The sequence below is a fragment of the Arachis stenosperma genome, chromosome 7, assembly GCF_014773155.1.
Source record: "Arachis stenosperma cultivar V10309 chromosome 7, arast.V10309.gnm1.PFL2, whole genome shotgun sequence".
Taxonomy (NCBI): Eukaryota; Viridiplantae; Streptophyta; class Magnoliopsida; order Fabales; family Fabaceae; genus Arachis; species Arachis stenosperma.
This window is the reverse complement of record NC_080383.1, coordinates 81,376,617-81,401,709: the sequence shown is the minus strand read 5'-3', so window position 1 is coordinate 81,401,709 and position 25,093 is coordinate 81,376,617. Positions and strand designations below refer to the sequence as shown.

The 25,093-nt window shown below is 31.2% G+C and overlaps 3 protein-coding genes across 5 annotated transcripts in view; 2 read left to right on the top strand and 1 right to left on the bottom strand.

Annotated features, from left to right (window-relative positions):
• Positions 1 to 1,227: 1,227 nt before the first annotated feature.
• LOC130941758 (uncharacterized) lies at positions 1,228 to 4,707 on the bottom strand. Its single transcript, XM_057870337.1, has 3 exons — positions 3,764 to 4,707; positions 2,857 to 3,102; positions 1,228 to 1,557 (listed from the first exon to the last, which is right to left on the bottom strand). Exons 1-3 carry the CDS (start codon positions 4,502 to 4,504, stop codon positions 1,426 to 1,428), a joined length of 1,119 nt encoding a protein of 372 aa, XP_057726320.1. The 5' UTR covers positions 4,505 to 4,707; the 3' UTR covers positions 1,228 to 1,425.
• Positions 4,708 to 14,013: 9,306 nt separating this feature from the next.
• LOC130939994 (LEAF RUST 10 DISEASE-RESISTANCE LOCUS RECEPTOR-LIKE PROTEIN KINASE-like 2.1) lies at positions 14,014 to 15,140 on the top strand. The gene is made up of 2 exons (XM_057868052.1): positions 14,014 to 14,299; positions 14,731 to 15,140. The coding sequence occupies exons 1-2, from the start codon at positions 14,014 to 14,016 to the stop codon at positions 15,138 to 15,140; spliced, it is 696 nt and encodes a 231-aa protein (XP_057724035.1).
• Positions 15,141 to 23,655: 8,515 nt separating this feature from the next.
• The window catches only part of LOC130941955 (cytochrome P450 72A68-like), a 30,349-nt gene continuing 28,911 nt past the window's right edge, over positions 23,656 to 25,093 (top strand). The window contains exon 1 of one of the 3 annotated variants that reach the window (XM_057870607.1): positions 23,656 to 24,084. In XM_057870607.1, the coding sequence (XP_057726590.1) occupies positions 23,799 to 24,084 (286 nt within the window). In that variant the 5' untranslated portion in view covers positions 23,656 to 23,798. The remainder of the gene's footprint in view (positions 24,085 to 25,093) is intronic. The other 2 variants (XM_057870603.1, XM_057870606.1) reach the window with 2 other exon arrangements.

Sequence of the window (25,093 nt, the reverse complement as noted above, 5' to 3'; positions counted from 1 at the left end):
GGAAAGGCACTCTACTTCGTATCGTTTTCCTCGCATTCTTCTCTGGTTGCAAGGTGGAAAGGCACACTCCTTCGATGTGGAAAAGCACTCTCCTTCACGGAACCTCCAGAAGAAGGTGGAAAGGCACTCTCCTTCATTTATAATCCTCCTGGAGATGCGCGACCTAGAAACTAATGTATGGGTTAGCTGCCAGATGTGTCGGGTTCTGAAAAAGTAACCGACACGTGAACTCACGGCCAGTATGATAGACATTCATCATATGCATATGTGTGCTTTGTTTGCTATGCATTAATTGGGAATGCCTAATTGATTATATTCTGCTAACTGTTGTAATTGCTACTTGAACTACTTGTTTTCTATTTGTGCTTGCTTTGTCTGTTTGTTTGTCTATGCGGATTATCGGAGATTGAGGAACGGAGGAAAGGTGAAACAATTAGTGGTTACATTAAGTTTATGTTAGGATGAATAACCCTTAGAAGATCACCCCTCTTTAAGGTTGCTATTTAGTACTTTAAGCTTTATAACATGAGTGTCGGCGTTCTAGGATTGTCTCTGTCATTTCCAGGACCTTATATCTTATGTGTATAGCACCTTTACCATGCTGAGAACCTCCGATCCTCACCCCATACTCTGTTGTTGTTTTTCAAATGCAGGTCGAGCGGCACCTCGATAGGCATCTGGAATTCTGCAGTGAAGTACATTTTGGGACTTTATTTAGATGTATATTTTATATATGGTCACATGTATATAACTCTCCAAACAACTTGTTTTGTTTTGTACCTCTTAGAGGTGAAAGGAGAACTAGGGTTTTATTTATGTAGTTTGGACCTTGGGGTATGTATATATATATATATGTAAATATTCTCCGGCCAGCCTTAACTTCACAGGCTGAGTTAGAAGCTTGTTATTTTGTACTCTTTCTCTACTCTTGTCTTTTATATATATATATATATATATATATATATGTTAGTGAACCATAGCTGTTTTCGTACGCAAGTAACCTCTTTTCTAAGTGTTGCGCTTTTTATTTTGCGGATTTTGCTTTACCCGTTTTTCAAGACTCCTCGTATACTGTATTCTTTATATATATATATATATATATATATATATATATATATATATATATATATATATATATATATATATATATATATATATATATTTTAGAGGTCATAACACATCGTCACCTCTGTTTTAAATCCTAGGTGTTAAGTAATTATACATGTACCATTTGGTGATTTGGCGCTTCTCCTTGTTGCTCCATGGGTTAACAAAAACTCAGAGAAAAGTGGAAACCATCACAAATCTAAAGCATAACCATCACAAATCTAAAGCATAACGTGTTATACTTCTTGCAACAATTGGGAGGAACCATTGAGCCAAAATAAATATAAATAACCATGTACTTTGTAACTCAAAAGTTGTCTATTTATGGAATCCAATTACAAATCGTTGAATGCCAGCAAAATCAGAACGTATTTCAAAATTGTGTAAGCTTCCACCTCTATTGTTTTCCATATATTCAACAAGAGTCCTACACTGCTGCTCACCATTTGTCTGCAGACACAAATTGTTGTAGAAACAGTCAGAAGCAACACAAAGTCACATAGGATCCCAAGACATTTACATAACGGCCCTTTGCCAAATACAACACAAAGTTTAAGAAAGCAAACACTATATCCCAAATGTTCTCTAAAGATAAACAAGTCCACTTGAAAATTCTAGCATTCCTATAATCCTATCCATTCAAAGATACTAAAGAAAGCTGATTGTAATATGACACACTACACATAAGTGTGTGTGTGTTGAACCACCAGCATTTGAGTCTTATTACCAAGAACCGACTAACCGACCCAACCTAATTGGAGTCTCAGGAATGAGGGTTGAGGTCTCCCAGAGAAGGTCTTTTTCCATTCACAATATTTGAACCCTGAGACCACTAGTTAACCCACCAAGGGACTTGCCACATTTGTCCATTTCTGATTATATATTGATATGATGAAAGAGAATCTTTAATTTTGCAAGAGATGTGCAAACTAAACTGGTACTCATGGATAATAATCAAACTAGGAAGAACAAAACTATAAAGAACATTGGAATTAATACTGAAATCATAAAATAAATGGGTATGGCAGTTTGAGAAGCCAAAACTCTTCCCTCCCTAAAACTTGTCAGCTAGGCAAATTCAGTTACACAACCCTTCACTCATGCCTTGCATGCCTCAGTCTCACAGAATTGCCAATTACTATTAAGACCTTGACTCTAACCGGATACTAAGAAGGCACCAGATTTACTGCAATGTATAAATTAAAATAAAATACAAAAGGGCAGCTCAGTGTGCAAGCATCCGTGTTATGCAGGGTCTACGGAAGGACTGCACCCAAAGGGTGTAACGTAGGCACCCAAAATGGAATAATAATACTAGGAATTTTATTAGAAAAATATTAGCAGAACTGGAAGCCCTGTGATCCATGTTATCTACTGGTACAAATTACTCTTAAGAAATTTTACTCGAGTTCTAGACCTCAAGTTTGATGATGCTATTTAGGTAAAAATAGTTTAGTAAACAATGGCGCATATTGCAGAGAATTGCATGATCAAAACCTTTAGGCATCCTGTAAAGAAGAATTCTATTGATGTATCTATGCAATGGTGAACAGTCAAACAGACGCACAAACAGGTTTACTGCTAGCCTTCACAAATTCCATCCACCAACTGCTCACCAAATTCTCATCTAATTATTGGTTATAGTTATGGTTATGGATACCTTTTTATTATTTTATTTATGTGGAAGCAAAAGCACAAGAAGAAACAAAAGAATTCGAATTTCTAGGGGGGAAAAAATGTCCACCATACCTCGAAGGCAAAAAATCCACCAGGCTTCAAGAACAAAGCAGCACCATCACAAAGATGGAAAAGAGCATCCATACCATCAATACCTCCATCCAATGCAACTCTCGGTTCATGCCTACCAACTTCAGCTTGTAGGCCAGAGATGTCTTTACTCGGTATATATGGTGGGTTGCTTACAAGACCCGCAAGCCTTCCTTCCATATCCTTCAATGGTTCAAACCAAGATCCTTCCTTTATTTCAATTTTTTCCTGTAGTGGATAACGAATTGGTTCATACGGTGACCGAAAACAATCTAAAGGGAAGCAATAAAGGTCTGCAGAGAAAACATATTCTGAAAGAAGATGGGAAACAAATGATCAATCACAATCATTTGAAAAACAATTTTGAATTATTTTGCTTTTCTGCTATCGAATGAACAATTTTTAATAATAACAGCTAGAGACAACCATTTGTATGCCACGATCCAACAGCTTAAGTTTCTTCGGAAAGTTGGTTCATAACATGGTATCAAAGGAATTATCGTCAAGCTGCTTAATGTATAATCCTTATTTCTCCCATTCTCTAAAAATTAATTGGAAGTTTCAGCATAAGTTATGATGAATTTGTGCATTGCCTGCACCACGAGCCCAAAAAAGAGCTCTTGCATAACGAGATGTACTGGATATAAAGGCATTCAAACCTATAAGGCATCTTCAGTAATCCTGACTTTCCATGGCCTTGCATCTTATTCAATATTGAGTTTTGAGTTTTGACCATACCAAAAAAAATGCACAAAACTTAAACCTGGATGCAGAGAGCCCACCAAAAGGAATTTAAGTCATCTTGAAATCTCTTGCAATCTTGGCTTAAAAGCAATAAATTAAAAAAAAAAAACTTAAATCATGGGTTGTCAAAGCTATAATCTCTAACCTTTAAGCAATACCTCTGCACATTGTAACCAGCAACAGAAACTGCCACAGGGCTTAAATCAGTGGCAATAACCCTCCCTGCATTTTCAAGAACCCTACCAATACCAATGGCAAGGGCGCCACTTCCTGTACCCAAATCAGCCCACATCCCTCTTTTCAAGTCCTCATTGTTTGACACCACATCACACACAAAATCAACAATTAGTTCGGTCTCCGGTCTCGGAATCAAGACCCCTTCTTGGACACTCAAAACAAGGTCCCTCCAATGCTCACATCCAACTATGTACTGAAAGGGTCTCCTCTCAGTAATCCTCTGCTTCCATAGACCATAAAGTTCCTCTAAATTAGCCCTCATTTTCACCCTCATATCATCATCATCGCCGTTCTCCAAACCCGTTTGTGGAAACTGTGAATGGTCTTCAACAACATCCTCAATGAGCCACTTGAGCTCCCTGCAAAGAATGCTCGAGTCTGGGCCATTATCTGACTGAACAAAAGACGAACCAATTGAAGAAGCGACGCCTTCGGCCCAATCACGCCATTTTCTGAGGTCACATAACTTGGCTGAGTAAATTGGTGGCCTCAGAAAGAGTGGAACATGAAATTGGGGTTTCACATAAGTGGGAGAATATGATGATAGCTCTGAAGAACAAATTGGACTCCACAAGGCGGTGAAAACAGGAGGTCTAAACAAATTTGAGAATCTATGGGGGCAATACACAGTGCTTAAGGCTAGCTTCATTTGAAAAACAGGCAGACGGACAAGCACAGAAAAGCAGACGAACCACAAGCGGCAGTGGCAGCCGAATGAGAGTCTTCTCAACTTCAAAGTCTTCTGTTTTCCGCCGGTGAGCTTTGATTGCGGTTCGGTGCTTTCACTGACAATGTGTGTTTGTTTGGATAATCTTAATTCTTGAGCGAATACCCATCATGATCGTGACAATGTTTTCGTAGAACCTGGAGGGCCGAGGCTCCTATTAAAACAGAACATTTTTTCCGTCTTTTGGGTTTGGATTCGCTCTTGAAAAAGAGGTTTTAAAAAAAATGTCAAGAGTATAAATTAAAAATCTTTTCAAACAACCATTTTTAACAGACAAAAATTATTTGATATTTAAATAAAGTTTTTTAGAAAAAATTTAAATATTAAAAATAAATAAGATATTATTAGTTTTAAAAAAAATAAATAATTTATTTTTTTAATATAAATATTTTTTTTATAAAACGTGCTTAAATTAGTTTTAAATTAAATAAAAATATTTTATTTTTTAAAAAAGTTATTTTTTTCACTCAAAATAATCAATCTCAACTAATATTTAATCACGTGGAATAAATTAATTCTTTGTCAATAATATATCTCTGACATTAACGGAATATAAATACATGGTACATTAAGATATTAATGTATGTGTTAAGTGTTATTTTAGACTTAGAATCTGTTTAAAAAATTTCAAAAACTAATTTTTTAGGCTTTTAATTTATAAAATGTTATATTAATGTTGTTTAGTATATTTTTTAAATATATTTTTAATTTTGCAAAAAGTTGATCAAGAGTTTTTTAAAAAATAAAAAAAATTTGATTTTTCTCATTCTTAAAAATTATTTTATCACTTCTATTTATTAAAACAACTTTAATAGAGGTACTTTTATCATAAAAATTCAAATGAAAAATAATTTATTTGTAAGTTGTTTTAAATATAAGTTTTTATATTTTAAACTCTTTTTTTCAAAAGAATTTAATTAAGTTGTTTATCCAAACTTAGTATATTAATAACATATCTAATCCGACCTTTGATAATTCTCTAAAAATACAACTTTGTCTCTTTAAAGGAGAAGACCATCAACAGCCCATTGTTGAACCTTAGATGTCTCTTTTTCCTTATACTCAACCCTAATGATATTAACACCTTGAGTCATAAAGATCATTTTTCAGAAACTACGAGTCGCACTCTGTGTGATTAAAGTGTTGGTAAAGACAATAGGAGCTGTACTTTTTTCTGAGAATGTTAGGCAATAAAAAAAATCATATCTTTAAGATGTTATTGTGGTATTTATGTGATTCTCTTTCAATCTTATAGAAGACTTAATTCAGATAGGTTCTTTATAAGATGCCCTAATTACACTATAAATAATTTTTGTATGAAGTTAATTTTTTTGTATATTTTTTAATTTTAAAAAATTTACATAATTTTTTGGATTTTTACGATTGAAATTTTCAATTTTTAGACACAAATTTTATATTATAAGTACTTTAAGTGATTAGATGTATTAGTTAAAGAAAATATTAATGAAGACATTACTTTTAAGAATAATATTTTAATGAAAAAGAGATTATAGGAGTTAGAATATAAAGTGAAGGAGTTAGACATGAAATTAAATTTAAAAATTTAGAACGAAATCAAATCTCAAAGTAGTAGATGATAACAAATATTTTAGGCTTATAATTTTAGATATAATTAATGGTGGATTCTATGGTGTAGAAAGGAAATTGTTTCTACATGTGTAGAAGGATAGGTGTCAATGCATTAGTAGTTTATGTTGATGGCTCTTGGATGAGGAAGAATTAATTAGAGTACACAATTGTTGATTCATTGGACCCAAAAAAAAAAGAGTGTGTGACATTATATCTATGTCATAGAGACAACTTATTAGGTTTTTTTTATTTTAATAAATTAAATAAATATTTTATTTATTAAAATAAATAATTTAAAAAATTATTACCATGTAGACGATATATATGTATTTATAAATATAAAAATATATTTTATAAAAATAATAAAAATATTAATAATTTAAATTAGACCAAACTCTTAAAAATAAAACATTTCAATTAATATGGAAGGTGGACGATCTTAACCGTATTACTTCCATCCACCGGCGTTTTTTATTATAATTTACACTAAATCAATTCAAATAATAACAAGGCGGGATTCGAATCCCAAACACTTGCTTAAGCAAACTAGTGAGCTAACCACTAGACCAAGTTCATTAATTAGTTAGTTAAAACCGCCTATTTCTTCTATTATTTTGAAACTGTTCATCTTTTCTATTATTTGAAACTGCTTATCTTTCTTATTATTTGAAATATTATATTTTTAAGAGTTTGATTTAATTTAAATTATTAATATTATTTATTATTTTCAAAAATTATATTTTTATATTTACAAATACACATATCTAGTTTACAGTAAGGAGATATATGAAAATTGAAAAAATACACATATCTCGATACGGATAAAATTATCTCGTTTACAGTATAAACAAGATAAGAGATGCTGATGTATTTTCCTAATAATTTTAAAATTATTTATTTCAGAAAATAAAATATTTATTTAATTTATTAAAATAAAAAATTCTCACATATTATTTGATTTATTGTTAATAAATATGTATATCATTAATCAAATTAAAATTAAGTTCATTAGATGAAAAAAATTTTGAAAAAAATAATATTTTTTTAATATTAACCAAAATATTTTTCATAGAATTTAAAAAAGAAAAAGATTTGGAGACTAACTTACTTTCACTCTTAAAATTATTACTATTAAAAACGAAAGAATGTATAATTTAAGTAATAGGTAATTACTATTTATTTACTGTGGTTAACAAATTTAATTTGTTTTTATAATTATATGTTCTAAATATATTACTAATTATTTTTATATTTTTAATATTTTACATGTTTTAATTTATAAATTGAATTGATATTTTACTATTATTAAAGGTATCCCATTTTTTAGAAAAAAATATTTAACTTTAAACAAAGACTAAATTAGAACGATATAAAATGTTTTAGAACTTAGTTCAAATATTATGGACTAAAACAATATTTTTTCAATTGTAAATTGTTGTTTATTTTCAAATATTTAATAATAGGGTAAAATATATTTTTGTCTTTAATGTCCTTAATGTTTTGGATTCATTCAATTACAATTGAAAAAATATTTTATTTTTGTCTAAAACATTTTATATCATTCTAATTTAGTCTTTTGTTCAAAGTTAAATATTTTCTTCTAAAAAAATGGGATATCTTTAATTATAGTAAATTATCAATTCAATTTATAAATTAAAACATGTAAAATATTAAAAATATAAAAATAATTAGTAATATATTTAGGACATAAAATTATAAAAAAAATTAAATTTGTTAACCACGGTAAATGAATAGTAATTACCTATTACTTAAATTATATATTTTTTCGTTTTTAATAGTAATAATTTTAAGAGTGAAAGTAAGTTAGTCTCCAAATCTTTTTCTTTTTTAAATTCTATGAAAAATATTTTGGTTAATATTAAAAAAATATTATTTTTTTTCAATTTTTTTTCATCTAATGGACTTAATTCTAATTTGATTAGTGATATGCATATTTATTAACAATAAATCAAATAATATGTGGGAATTTTTTATTTTAATAAATTAAATAAATATTTTATTTTTTGAAATAAATAATTTTAAAAATTATTAGGAAAATACATCAGCATCTCTTATCTTATTTATACTGTAAATGAAATAATTTTATCCGTATCGAAATATGTGTATTTTTTCAATTTTCATATATCTCCTTACTGTAAACTAGATATGTGTATTTGTAAATATAAAAATATAATTTTTGAAAATAATAAAAAATATTAATAATTTAAATTAAATCAAACTCTTAAAAATATAATATTTCAAATAATAAAAAAGATAAGCAGTTTCAAATAATAGAAAAAGATGAGCAGTTTCAAAATAATAGAAGAAATAGGCGGATTTAACTAACTAATTAATGAACTTGGTCTAGTAGTTAGCTCACTAGTTTGCTTAAGCAAGTGTTGGGGATTCGAATCCCGCCTTGTTATTATTTGAATTGATTTAGTGTAAATTCTAATAAAAAACACCGGTGGATGGAAGTAGTACGGTTAAGATCGTCTACCTTCCATATTAATTGAAATGTTCTATTTTTAAGAGTTTGGTCTAATTTAAATTATTAATATTTTTATTATTTTTATAAAATATATTTTTATATTTATAAATACATATATATGTCTACATGGTAATATTTTTTTAAATTATTTATTTTAATAAATAAAATATTTATTTAATTTATTAAAATAAAAAAACTTAATAAGTTGTCTCTATGACACAGATATAATGTCACATACTCTCTTTTTTTTTATGGGTCTAATAAATCAACAATTATGTACTCTAATTAATTCTTTCTCATCCAAGAGCCATCAACATAAACTACTAATATATTGACATCTATCCTTCTACACATATAGAAACAATTTCCTTTCTACACCATAGAATCCACCATAATTAATATCCTAATTACATCCGCCTTTAGGGTATGCCCCCAAGTAGGTGACATAACCTTATTTTTAGTTTGTTGTGGTAATTATGTTGCAGTGTAATATTTTTGAGATATAACTAAACTCATGTAAGATTATATTCTATGCTAATGAATTCACTATCACCTTAATATAAAATTATATTATATTGAAAGAAATTGGACTATACTATAAATATATAATCACATCTTTTGATAGATGAATATGTAAAGATCTGGGTACAAAATAATTATAAGTTAAATTTAAAATATATGTTTTACTAATCTGAAAAAAATTCTTACAATAGGTCTTTCATACGTGTCATAAGATAGTAGCAATGAAATTATAAGCACAATCCAATAAAGTTACATAATCTAATATAATTAACCTAGTAAAAAGTAAGAGATTATTTGTGCAATATCAAAATATATATGACTCTAACATGCTGATTTTTTTAACTTATATATCAGCTCATAAGCTTATAACTATTAATGAAACAAAAGATAATTGAGTTCAAAAAATACATATGAGTCTTCACTTATAAATCAGCAAAATACATATAATTCTTCGCTTGGTATTTGTTGTCCGCTAATAAATCTCCTCACGTGTTAGTTAGAGGTCTAAAATTACACTACTACATTTTGAAAATTTAGTAATATTTTTTCATTTAACATTTGTTAAAGTGTTAGTAATAGTTATAAAATTTAATATTAAGTAACATTTATTTATAAATATTAGCAAATATATTAAGTTTTTAAAACACTTCCTAAAAATGTTACCTATTGTCAATTAAAAGTCACTCTCAATTTTCAAATAAACAAATCTAAAAGGTAAATAGAAACCATTCACAATCATTCCCAATCCTCCTCACGTTAGGAAAAACGCTTTAAACCCTATCTCTCTCCTCTTGAGACTTCAATCATCTCTTGCTCTGCCTTCAGATTCAAATTCTCGATTTTACTCTCCACTGCAGTAAGCATTTTCTCTCTTCTTTAATTTTTTTCTATTCACAGAGTTCTTCAATTTCTCAATTGTTGCTGATTTCGATCCAAATCTGAATTATCACTGCTCGTTGTTGCTGCTAATGCTTGCCGCGTTAGCTATCGTCATTGTCACCGTCGATGTATAGGTGGCCCTTAATGAGCGGATATTTTATATGCTTTTGGGGGTAATTTCATGTAGTTTTTAGTATGTTTTAGTTAGTTTTTAGTATATTTTTATTAGTTTTTAGACAAAATTCATATTTCTGGACATTACTATGAGTTTGTGTATTTTTTTTTGTGATTTCAGGTATTTTCTGACTGAAATTGAGGGAGTTGAGCAAAAATCTTATTCAGGCTGAAAAAGAACTGCTGATGTTGTTGGATTCTGACCTCCCTGCACTCGGAATGGATTTTTTGGAGCTACAGAAGTCCAATTGGCGCGCTCTCAGTTGGGTTGGAAAGTATATATCCAGGGCTTTCCAGCAATATATAATAGTTCATACTTTGCTCGAAGATAAATGACGTAAACTGGCATTTAACGCCAGTTCCATGTTCCATTCTGGCGTTAAACGCCAGAAACAGGTTGCAAATTAGAGTTAAACGCCCAAAACAGGTTACAACCTGACGTTTAACTCTAGAAACAGCCCAGGCATATGAAAAGATCAAGTCTCAGCCCCAGCACACACCAAGTGGGCCCCAGAAGTGGATTTCTGCACTATCTATCTTAGTTTACTCATTTTCTGTAAACCTAGGTTACTAGTTTAGTATTTAAACAACTTTTAGAGATTTATTCTATACCTCATGACATTTTTAGATCTGGACTTTGTACTCTTTGACGACATGAGTCTTTAAATTCCATTGTTGGGGGTCAGGAGCTCTACTGTGTCTCGATGGATTAATGCAATTATTTCTGTTTTCTATTCAAATACGCTTGTTTCTATCTAAGATATTCATTCGCACTTCAATATGATGAATGTGATGATCCGTGATACTCATCACCATTCTCAATCTATGAATGCGTGCCTGACAACCACCTCCGTTCTACCTTAGATTGAATGAGTATCTCTTGGATTCCTTAATCAGAATCTTCGTGGTATAAGCTAGAATCTATTAGCAGCATTCTTGAGAATCTGGAAAGTCTAAACCTTGTCTGTGGTATTCCGAGTAGGATTCAGGGATTGAATGACTGTGACGAGTTTCAAACTCACAAGGGTTAGGCGTAGTGACAGACGCAAAAGGATCAATGGATCCTATTCCAGCATGAGTGAGAACCGACAGATGATTAGCCGTGCGGTGACAGCGCACCTGGACCATTTTCACTGAGAGAACGGATGGTAGCCATTGACAACGGTGATCCACCAACACACAGCTTGCCCGAACCGTGCATGCGTGAAGAAGAAGACAAGGGAAAAGCAGAGATTCAGAAGACAAAGCATATCCAAAACTCCAACATATTCTCCATTACTACATAACAAGTATTATTTAATCCATGATTTTTATTTACTACCAATCAAAACTGAGAATTATTATTATCCTGATTAAGAGTTACACGATAGCCATAGCTTGCTTCAACCAACAATCTCCGTGGGATTCGACCCTTACTCACGTAAGGTATTACTTGGACGACCCAGTACACTTGCTGGTTAGTGGTACGAGTTGTGAAAAGTGTGATTTAGAATTTCATGCACCAGCCCTCCGTTGCTCCTGGCTTTGTAGTCATCGCAAAACTGCCTCCGATCTTGGTCACCGCCCTCATACATCGTCTTTGTCACCGCAAACGCAAACGTCGCTGTTGATAACCCCGCGAGAAAAGCAAGTTTGCTGGACTCGTCAAAAGATGTTCTGATTTCTCTATTATTGTTGCAATCTGCTACTTTCTTCGGAATAGTTTCTGAGAGTAAGTGATTTCCTGGATTTAGAGTTAAATTTGATTGTAGTTCTAAAATTAGATACTGAAATCCTGCATGATCTGACATTGCTGTTGATTCGTGTTGTTGTTGTTCTGGTTGAAATTCAAATTTGAATTTTGAAATCCCTTTCATAGATCATATATGTGTTACCATGGCAGTAATGTAAGTAATGCAAGAGTGTGATCTATAAATTGAATTTCAAATTTTTTATGATTGCATATGCCCTTCCACCATCATTTTCCATGCTTCAAAGTTTAATGTGAGTCAATTCTTGAGCATTTATTTCTGATTTCTAATTGCAAGTCTTTTTAATTAGCTATTCGAAACTTTAATTAATGATGCAGATTTTCTTGAGCAAAATATACCCAAAAAGAAAAAATTTATCAAGTTTGGTAATGCATAATTTCTCTAAAACTTGGTAGATATTCCCGGTTTAGTGCGTCTTACTTCTAGCGTGGGTGCATGTATTTGAGCGCTTAGCCGAGCAGCTGGGTCTGTAGCATGGGCATTCTACCATGTTGGCAGGGTCAATAGCTTGGTTCTCCTTTCTGAATGTAACCAATTACTCACCTATTACAAATTCTTTGGAGGTAGGTAAAATTGTAATATTGTGCAGTAAAAGAACGTGTCTGTGTTGTTAAATATTAATTTGAGTTAAACTAATAGTTGATTTTGAATTGGAGTTAAACTATGGAAGGTTTGTTGCCTGCCTTCACCTGATAGGCTTAGATATTTTATTGTCTGTGTAACTGGATTCTTACTAATAGTTGCAAGTACTCTAAATTTCTTTCAGACGCTATGGTTTACTTGGATTAAATGGATGTGGAAAATCTACTTTGCTTACAGCAATAGGTTCCCATGAACTTCCGATTCCTGAGCACATGGATATCTATCACCTTAGCATGTAAATTGAAGCCACGGATATGTCTGCATTGGAGGCAGTCATAAACTACGACGAGGGAAGATTGAAGTTCGAAAAAAAAGCGGAAACTTTGGCTGCTCAGGTTTGTTTTAAGTAGTAAGTCAACTGACTAGTACCCCATTTGTTAAGTCACTTTCTCCAAGTGACTTTAATTTCAGGACGATGGTGGTGGTGAAACTCTTGAACGAATTTATGAATGATTAGAGGCCCTAGATGCAGCAACTGCAGAAAAGCGTACTGCTAAAATTTTACATGGTCTCGGTTTCAACAAGGAGATGCAAGCAAAGAAAACACGTAATTTTTCTTGTGGTTGGAGAATGAGAATTGCACTAGCTCGAACTCTATTTATGAACCCAACCATTCTTCTACTTTGATGAACCAACCAATCACCTTAGTATCCTCCCTCTCCTGCAATAATTTCCCATTTGTCTTGAATGGAGAAAATTTTGTCAGATCATCTTGTGTTATGCACTAAAATGGTCATGATAATCATCTTTCTTGCATTATGTAGGTTCACATTGAAGTTTCTCTTGATGCTTTATGTATATGTTTTAGTTATTGCTTTTAAAAGGCATATGATCATTAATATATCATTTGCATGTTTCATTATCTAATTCATATTCCTTATGGATTGTCTTGTTATATATGGTCACCTTATGGAAGATTTCTCCTGCGTTTAACCAAGTATATATTTTCTCCTACCTGGTTTTGTTATGCCAATATCTTAATAAGTGAACCCCAAATATGCGGCAACCCATCCATAACATACCCTTTCTACATCCAAGGCAAACAAGAACCTTTCTGTGGCTACCCCGGTTTTGGCATCTCTTGTGATACTCATGGCTTTCCAATTCTCAGTCTCACTAATATTCCTTACATCACCCATCAAATATTCTACCATAATCAATCACTCAGAGTTTCCAATGCTGCCTTTTCATCAACCAACAACACTAACACACTAGATTCTTGTATTTCTGCTACACACAACCTCACCCTTCCTCTAACCAGTACCTTCAATGTTCATCAGAATAATCATAAGGACATCATGTTGTTCTTCAGCTGTAACCTGTCATCCATGCCCATAGAGTTGTTAGATTACAGAATTGGGTGTTCTGAAGCGACCAACAAAATGGATGGTTTGATTTTGGCATTATATAAGGACGATGTAAAAACAGTAAGCTTAGTGTCCAAGAGTTGCGGGACTGGCGGAGAGGTGGTGGACGCGGTGGTGGAAGAGAGTGAAGGAGTTGGGATAGAAGAGAAGCTGAGGAGAAGGTTCATGCTGAATTGGATAGCAAGTGATTGCAAGTTGTGCAATAGCACAGGAGGAAGGTGTGGCTTCAATTCAACTATATTCACTTTCCAGTGTTACTGCACTGATCGAATTCATGCTTCTAAATGTGATATTATTACAGGTTTGTGTGTGTGTGTCTCTCTCTCTCTTCTTACACGTGGATCGAAAGAGCTGGAGTATTGAAAAATGATATTTATACATTAAATCGATCTACGTACATGTATCATTATCATTCCTTATGGTTTCCACTTTTATCTTGTGATCACTGATTTTCTCCGAGTTTCTGCTTGTCATTAGTTATTACTTATTTGAAGCTAAATAGTGGTTCCTTTTCAACTTCTGAGTTGCAGATAGTAGAAGCAAGGCTTCCATGAAGATGGGACTTGCACTCAGACTAGGTAAAGGGATAGATCGTTCATCATTTTTTGGTAGCATAGTATGCCTTTCATATAACATATAATAATCTCTATTATAACTTAAAGATATCTAACATTAACGATATTATTTCTCAACATTGCATTCATTACTTTCTCAATTCAATGACCTTTGCAGCTGCTGCAGTTACTCTGCTGTTAGTGATGGTCATCCTCTACTACACGAGACGGAAGAAGCAAAATCTGAAACACCTTCTGGTTGATACCTTTTTGGAGAGGCATGGACACCTTCAAATCAACAGGTACAACTATTCCGACATGAAGAAAGTGACCAACTCCTTCAAAAACAAACTAGGTGCAGGGGGATTTGGCAGTGTATACAAAGGACAATTAAAGGATGGACAACATATTGCAGTGAAGATCCTAAGTGAATTGAAAGGTGATGGTGAAGATTTCATCAATGAAGTTGTGAGCATGAGCAGAACTTCTCATGTTAACATTGTTGCTCTTCTTGGCTTTTGCTTTGAAGGTTCTAAACAAGCTTTGGTTTATGACTTTATGCCTAACGGGTACAATGACTTCTCATAGAGTATAGGTGCTATAAGTTTTTTTTTTCTTTTCTCATTTTATTTGTATCACGAAACAAACTTGTACAATGATTATTGATTAATGAAAGAGGTTATAAAAATTTTATTTTGTGAATTTGTGAATTTAATAAAATATTTCATGTTGTAGTAATTAATTTTAGTATATTTATATTGTGTATAATATAAAATAAAAAATAGTATAATATGACTAAAAAAATATTACTAAAGATCTTTTGTAACATTTTTTTAAGTATTACAAAAAATACCTATGGTAACATTTTTTAAGTGTTACAAAAAATTATCTATGGTAATATTTTTCTAAGTGTTACAAAATATATCTATTGTAACATTTCTTTAAGTGTTACCAAGGAAAGTCTATTGTAACATTTCTCATAATATTACAATAGAAGATCTATAGTAACATTTTTACTAAATGTTATTAAATCTTTAGAAAAATGTTAGTAAAACTCTTTAGTAACATAGGGTATATTTAACATTTGTTAAAATGTTACTAATATATATATAGGTAACATTTTAATATGATTTGGTAACATTTTTTAAATGTTAGTAAAAATCAATTATGTAGTAGTGCTAGGTGTTAATATGAAAGTAAACATGCTTATGGATGTCGCTGAGCTGGCTGCTCCAAGTAACTCTGGAGGGTTTTAAGTTGGTGGTATTGGAGATCTCACAATGATGAATTGCTTCATTTTGAGCCCACCAGGAGGTGAGAGTATTTGCTGAGTAGTCTACACAATATAGATAACTATTTCAACACTAAAAATAAGTAAACTATGGTAAACAAATATCAATCCTATATTCACAAATCTATCATTCTAAGGGGCAGATTGAGATAAATCAATATCTTTAACATGCTCTAAGTTGAGCGAAACTCTTACTTTTGGCATCTTATTCTTATTCTTTTTTGTCTTTGCATAAAAATAAAAATTCAAATATAACATATAGATTCAGCTGAAGAAAAAAAATTTAATAATTCACAAAAGTTCACAATAAAAGCCACCTTTGCTGTACTAGTGTCATTCACTAGAATTATTTTTGTCTATAATTAACAAGGTTACACAATGGCAGAAAACATCCATCAAGGCATGGTTCACATCAAGGCCAATCAATCGCCTTCAACCAGCCTTGAACCTAAGTTTACAAGTCTCAAGAGAGATGTAAAGCCTATCAAATAGTGGTTGACCCTCTGGTTGAGGTATGGTCCACATAATTGCATTGGAACTTGGATTGCTCCTTAATAGTTCACTCAAGTAGTCTTGTATCTTACCATATTATTCTCCCTCTTTTTCAATTACTTGTTTTCTTGTAGTCTTTAAAGTTCTTGTAATCATCTTATCATGAAGTTGCACATTATAATCTTGACACATGTACACCTTAACCTCTTTTAGTGTCAAGTCAGGCCAAGTTTCTAACACTTTAACCAGCTTACTTGCAACCCAATTGCGGTCGACCAAATTAGAACCAAAATTCCTCCCACATGTATGCTTGTTTACAAAAGTCTTGATCTGATAGCAACAATCCCTAGAATTATATGAGGTATATATTAACTACGAACATCCTTCTTCAAAACACGTCGCCCTAATCCTTTTTAGTTCGTTCCTAATATATCGGCGTTTCTTTTTCTCATAGCTGATGCATGCGTATCATATTGTGTTTTTCTATACTTTTTTATATAAGAAATCAATACATAATGCTTAATTATGGAGTGTTTTCACTGTTTTGGTGCTTAAGTTGTATATTATTTTGATCACTTTAATTTGATTAATTTTGTAGAAAATGATAGAAAAAAAAAGCAAAAAGCACAAAAGAAAAAAAAGAAAAATTTTTGGACACGCTTTGAAGTTTAGGATACGCTTTAGAGTCTTAGACCACGTTTTTGAAAGCATGGCCCCTAAAGCGTGTACCAAAGCATTACCAACGCCACAAGCAACAAAGGAGGCACTGGCAATGTGAACAAAGGAGTAGGGGTGGCAAAATGGGTCGAGCCCGTCGGGCCGATCCGCTAAACCCGCTAAAAGAGGTGGGTCGGGTTAGGATTTGGAGCCCGCCAAATTAAAAAAATCCGCCAAACCCGCACCGTCAAATTGGCGGGTTTTGGCAGGGCGGGGCGGAGCGGTCCGCCGGGTCGAAGATTTTTATTTTTCTTTTTTTTTTATTAAATAAAAGAGTGATTACTATTATAAAATTAATAATTATAGAATTTTTTAAACACTTTTTTTCATTTTTTGTTTTTATTCTTATTTTAGTTATTAACTTTATTTATTTTATTTTACAATTTCGTATATATACTCAAATTATGTGACTTTTTTTAAAAATAAAGATGATTCTATTGACAAATATTATTTTGAACAATTTTATTGAAGTTAAAAATTAAAGAAAAATAGTAAAAAAATTATATTATAATTTGACTATTTTTTATTTGTATTTGATTTTTTAATTATTATTTTTTAGTTAATTTTAATGAATTTTATTTTTCAAAAAAAAAAAAGTCAAGCGGGTTAGCCCGCCAACCCGCCAATCCGCCATAAAAACGAGTAAGTTGGCGGGACGGGCCGGTCCGCCCCGTTTATGGGACCGATCTAAGCGGGACAGGGCGGGTTGGGCGGGCCGGCCTGCTTTGCCACCCCTACAAAGGAGGCATGCATGAAGCGCCTTCCAAGAACGGCGCCAACGTGAAGCAATGGAACAAATGAAGCATGCATGGAATACTTACCCAAGGTGTTGCTAACGCCCACTTATTGAAGCGCCCTTCAAGATGGCGCTGGTAATGCAACATGTGAACATGAACCAAGGCAAGCACACACTTAGGCGTTAGTAACGCCTGGTAATGAAGTGCCAGTTCTCAAGCAACGCCCATGACACAAGAATTTCTCAAACAACTTTGTTGCAAGTATAGATCTAAACCGATAATTAAACCTCAATCAACGTTTAATTAGGTTGTCATAAGTACAAATTCCAATAAAAATAAAGCGAAATATTCAAACTTCGAATCATCTCTCAAGGAATTACAGGGAAATGTGTTGATTATTGGTTATGATGTACTTCTTTTTGGGTTTTGAAATAAGGAACAAGAAATGTAAATAGCAAGAAAGTAAGGAAAACACAAATGGTAAAAAGGTATTAATGGTTAAATATCTCTATCCTTGTCACTAACCACAATATGATAGTTGTAGGGATCAATTTCATTTAGTCATTCTCTAACAATTGAAGGAAGGTCAAATGAACTTCATCAATCCCAATCCATAAGTCCTAACCACTCACTAATCAAATTAGTGAATGCTAGTGTCAATGGACATCAACCATCAATCACTTGGGCATTAGCAACTCAAGGTCACCCAAGTTACCAATCCAAGTCAAGAATAGAAAAATTTACTCTATAGCTAAAAGAGACATTTTATCAAACACATAGAATGCAATAAAGATAAATATCATAAAATGCAAGAATTAATAAAAGTTATAACCAACACAAGCAAGAAAGCAATAAGAGAAACCAAGGCAAACATAAAAAAGACATGGAAACATAAAATTACATTAAAAAGAAAATTAAAAGTAACACAAGAGTTCATAAACTAAATAGGCAAAATAAAGGAATCAATAAGAGAAGTAGATAACTAAAGTGTTAGAACAAATAAAAGTAAGAGAAAGCTAAATTAAAATAAGACTGAAATCTGAACCTAAGAGAAATTGAAAGAAGAAACCCTAAACCTAGAGAGAGGAGAGAGCCTCTCTCTCTCTAGAATTCTACATCTAAAACCTAAAGTATAAACGAATGAAATGTGAATGAATGATTTTTTCAGCTCCACTCTGCAGCCTCTTGTTTTCATTTTGGGCTTGAAACTGGGTCAAAAACAGCACAGAAATTGCCCCCATCGTTTTCTCGTAACTGAGGCATGTGACGCTTGTCACGCGTACGCGTCATTGTATATTGAACTTTCCACGCGTACGCATCGTTTGTCTGCTGCACCGGTCACGTGTATGCGTAATCCATGCATGCGCGTCGAGGCCAGCTTTTCAAATCTCCAAATTCTTGTATTCCTTCCACTTTTGCATGCTTCCTTTCCATCCTCTAAGGCATTCCTGCCCTATAAAACTTGAAAACACCTAACACATATCACGGCATCGAATGGTAATAAGAGAAGATTATAAATTAACAATTTTAAGGCCAAAGAAGCATGTTTTTAATTATAGCACAAAATTAGGATGAAAACTTAAAAGCATTCAAATTACATGAATAAGTGTGAGAATAATTAATAAAATCCACTAAATTGAATTCAAAATATACCATAAAATAGTGGTTTATCAATCTCTCCGCACTTAAACATTAGCATGTCCTCATGCTAAGCTCAAGGGAACCAAAAGAGTGAAGAAAAAATGGTGAGACTTATGCAATACAACTTATCTATATGAATGCAACTACATTTTGAATGCTTCTACCTACTTGGTTAGAAGTAAATAAATCTTTCAAGAACAAATATGAACTGGATTCTACTAATTCACATCTCAAAATGAAGTACAAATAGACTTGCAAGAAGAAGCTCATGAAAGCCGGGAACAAAGAATTGAACATCGAACCCTTACTGGAAGTGTTTACACTCTAATCGCTCAAGTGTTTAAGGGTCGATTCTCTCGGTTCTCTACTAATCCTGCTTTCTAAGACTTGCTCTTCTTCTACCAATCAACAAAAATTTAATGCACGAATACACATATCAAGAGGTCTTTTAAGGGTTGTAATGGAGTTAGGGTCAAGGTAGGATTGTATTTGGTCAAGTGGACTAAAATCTGAATCCTTGATTAACCTAAACTTCCTACCTAACTTAAAACAATCCATGTAATTACAATGCAAAACCTAACTACCCATTTAACTATCTTTACACACATTCATGCACCTTGATATTTTTTTAATACAAATCATATGCATTGATATCATGATTTACCTCGGGGTATTTTGTCCCCTTTTTATTGCTTTTTCTTTTTCTTTTTTTCTCTTTTTTTTATTATTATTTTTTTTCTCAATGCATATGATTAAGGTATTGAATACAAGAATATGTGTTCAATTATCTTTTTCACATTTTCATAAAAAGTATAACATACCCAATTCCCAAACGAAAAATTCCCAACCCTAATTTCCCCACACTTAATGCATGTACACTCTCACTAGTCTAAGCTAACCAAGGATTCAAATTAAGGACGTTTATTGTTTTCCAGTTAGAGTTAGTGATGTGCTAAAATAAAGAATAAATGGGGTTAAAAAGGCTCAACATTGGGGTTTGCAAAGGATGATAAAAGGGTAAGGCCATATGGGTATGTAAGCTTAGTGAAATAAACAAGGGTCTCAATCACATAAGTGCATGCATACATCAAACAATGGAAATATAGAATTAAGCAAGACAAAGATCACAATTTTAGAGAGAACATGATAAACTGCTATTTTACGATTTATTTTGTATTGAATTGAGCGAATTTTATCCATTATTCTCACACTTATTCATATAATTCGCATGTTTTATATTTTCCTTCCTAATTTTATGCTTTGATTGAAAACATGCTTCTTTGTCCTTAAAATTGTTAATTTTTAATTCTTCTTTATTACCATTCGATGTCGTAATATGTTTGTTAAGTGATTTCAGGTTTTCTAGGGCAGGAATGGCTTAGAGGATGGAAAGGAAGCATGCAAAAGTGGAAGGAATACAAGAAGTTGAAGTTTTGAGAAGCTAACAGCGACGAGCACGCATAAACGACGCGTACGCGTGACTGGTGCAAGAGACGAGCGACGCGCACGCGTGGATGACCCGTACGCGTGACCAGGATTTTGTTCAGCGATGCGTACGCGTGGCTGACACGTACGCATGACAGAGCGTCACGTGCTGTAATTATAGAAAATGCTAGGGACGATTTTCAGGCTGCTTTTGACCCAGTTTCAGGCCCTAAAATACTGATTAGAGGCTGCAGAGTGAAGTTGGAAGGGGTCATTCAATCATTCACACTTTCATTCACACAATCTTAGGTTTTAGATGTAGTTTTTTTAGAGAGAGACTCTCTCCTCTCTCTAGGTTTCAGGGTTTTTAGTCTTGTTCCTTCTCAATTTCAGAATTCTACCTTGCTTTAATTTAGTTTTCTTCTACTTCTATTTGTTCTAACACTTTAGTTATCTATTTCTCTTATTGATTCCTTTATTTTGCTAATTTAGTTTATGAACTCATGTATTATTTTCAACTTTCATTAATGCAATTTATGCTTCACATTTCTTATTGTTCAATTATCTTGCTATTGGTATTTCCTTGCTTTGGTTAGTCTTAGATTTTGCTATGTCTTGCTAGTTTTCTCTGTTTTTATTTTATGCCTTCCAAGTGTTTGATAAAATGCTTGGTTGGATTTTAAATTAGATTTTTATGTTCTTAACTTGGATTGATCAATTAGAGGCTCTTGAGTTATCAAAATTCTTTTGTTGATTGATGATTAAAAATTGCAAGTTGGCTTAGGCTTCAGTAAATCTAGTCATTGATTAGGACTTGTGAACTTAAGTTGATTTTTCTCACTTGACTTTCCTTTATTGTTAGAGGTTAACTAAGTGAAAGCAAAAGGCAATTACCATCACAACTGATGATGATAATGAGGATAGGAATTCCAAATCTCAATCCTTGCTAGGGCTTTTCTTAGTTGTTATTTGATTTTCTTGCTATTTACATTACTTGTATATTATCACAAAAACCCAAAAATACTTTTTCATAACCAATTATAAGTACACTTTTCTGTAATTTCTTGAGAGACGATCCGATGTTTAAATACTTCGGTTAATTTTATTGGGTTTGTATTTATGACAAACAATTTAAATATTGATTGAGGTTGAATTGTCGGTTTAGAACTATACTTGCAACGTGATATTTTTGTGAAAATCTTTATGCTATGCCCAGTGACGGATCCAGAAAATTTTGGTAGTGGGGGCAAAATTTATATAACATAAATAATAATTTTTATAATAAAAATAATATGTGTATATAAAAAATTAAATATTAAATTATCTATGTATAAATACATGTATTATTTAACTTCTTTTCAATGTATATTTATATTTTAATATATATTTTATACAGATAATTATTTTTTATGTACATGTAGCATGATTATTATTTGATTATATTTTGTTATTGTAAAATATAATTAGCCTTCAAAATATCTAACATACAAATTAAAACACTAAAATAGTAATTTAAATAATAATATATAATTTAAAATTCTATTCTTTTAGGTTTTATATTTTGAAAAAATTTAAAACACTAAAATAGTAATTTAAATAATAATATATAATTTAAAATTCTATTCTTTTAGGTTTTATATTTTGAAAAAATTAAGTAATTTTTCTCTTAACACTACCATCAAAACTTCTCTGTTTTCATATATATTACTAAACAATTATTTAAAAATTCACTTCCCAACACAATTAGAAGCCGACTCTTATTGATATTCATTGTTAAAAAAGTTCTTTCAATTAATATAGTTGCTATGCAAAAATTAAAACTAATTTGAAAGGAAGATAAATAATATTCTTTTGAGTTGATTTTTAAAAAAGAACACTAATATCGTTTAAATATGAGAATTGATCATTCTAATGAATATCTAATATAAAATTTTTAAATTGACGATTAAGTATTAAAAGTTGAGTAAAAAATTATTGTGGAGTCAAATTTAATAATCTAATGGGAACAAATAAATATTATTATCATATATTACTCAAAAAAATTCTAAATTGTAGCTTGCCCCCACACCAGTGCCATTGGAACCGTCCCTGGCTATGCCTATGAATATTATGGATATTCAACTTTGCAATTGTTGGATGAAAAATTGACTACATAATTTTATATAGATAGAATTGATCAAGTTGTTAATAACTAAAATATTATGCAACACTCTTTAAAACTATAAGATGATGAAATTAAAGCAATTATAAATTATTTTTTATAGTTCTAGATTAATATACTTTTTATATGTTAATCTAATTTCAAATATTTAAAACTTCATTAATAGACCTCGGGTTTATATGGCTAAACATATAGTTATGTGAGATACTTTTGTTATTTACCCAGCCTATCGCTTAAATTTTATTTATTTATTCAACCAATGTGTATTTAACACAATTATAATATTTAAAAGAGTTTTATAATGGTTACTCAACTTATCTAAATGGCGCTCACTAAAAACACAAAATAAAAAATTTTACTATAATTATAATATTTGTGTATTAAAATTAAATTCTAATTTTAAATGTATCATCTTTTAATTTTTTTTCCAACAAAATTTTTTTATTTATATTATTATTATCATCAAATACCGAGATTACTAGTAGCAAAATCATAAATTTTTTAATTACCATACAAATCAAGTAGCAATATTTCACATTATTTGTACCTTGAAAATATCGAGCGACGAGGAAACACTTGGCTTCCTTCTCTATATAAAAAAATATAAAAATGTATATGGTACTGCAGCATGCCAGCAGGTCTCATAATTATCTCCACCGAAATTCCAGAAGTTTTAACTTCTTCCATATATTATTTTCCGTGAAACACTTGGCTTCCTTCTCTATAAAATCTTCTTGTCTTTATTTTTATTTTTCAACATATCGGAGAGAGAAAACAAGAAAATGGAAATAGCATGGTCCACTAATATTGTTATTGCTGCAGCCACAGTAGTTGTGTTGCTTTCATGGGGATGGAGGGTCCTCAATTGGTTATGGCTGAGGCCAAAGAAGCTTGAGAGGTTGCTAAGAGATCAAGGCCTTCGAGGCACACCGTATAAGGTTCTAGTTGGAGACTCGAAAGATTTTATGAAGATGCAAAGGGAAGCAAGAACCAAACCCATGAACACCTCTGATGATGATATTGTTCCTCGTACGCAGCCTTATGTCCTACAATGCTTCAACGAATACGGTACGATATGTCTAATTATTAGTTATGGAATTTGTAATATCTAAATTCAGTTTTATTTTATATTAAGTCATCGTATATTTTTTACGAGTTTAATTTTTGATATACACTAATATATATTATAAAATATTTTATATATTTATCAAATTATATTTTCTTTAAATTTGAATCTTTAAATTTTAAATTTATTTTAAAAAATAAAGGTGATTTTTTTATTATTTATTTTATGGATAAAATTTAAAAAAAAGTATGAAAAAAATTATTTAAGAATAAAAAATTACATTTTATTTTTTTAAATAAAAATTTAAAATTTAAAAAATTTAAAATTTTTTTAGGATATGAATTTAAAAAATTTATTTTTTAATAATATAACATTACGTATAAAATTATTATATATCAAAATTAATTTATCTCTTAATTTATAGCGACAACTTTAACATTATATGAATATGTGTTTTTTTTGGGTTTACTGAAAATAAAAAAATTCAAATTCATAACTTTTTTAAATAAATATGTAAAGATTATACCATTTGAGTTATTGGTTTATATAAATATGTCTTAGATAGCCATAGAAAGGGGGATTTACTGATAACAAGGTTATTTAAGATTAGAGTTAAAAGGAGTAGTGTCCAACCCGAATTTGATGGGCTCATGATGAGATCAACTGTTAACCAATTGAACTTTAGTTTATTAACGTACGTATGACCGGGTTTAACTCATTTTCAAGTTTCAACCTTATTCAAAAGGGATAGATTCTATGGTGTCTTTTATAGTGTTTAAATTGTCTAATTTATTTTTATAAATAAAAAATAAAATATATAAAATAAAAATAAAATATTTAATGTTTATTAAGTATTATTTCTTTGTCTTTTTTAGTAAGTTAGGCATTATATTTTAGACATCATAGCATTCATCTTCAAAAGATATATACAGTCATATATTAGTTAGGAAAATATTAAGGGACAATAATTTTATTAAACAATATGAACAACCACTAATCAAATAAAAATAC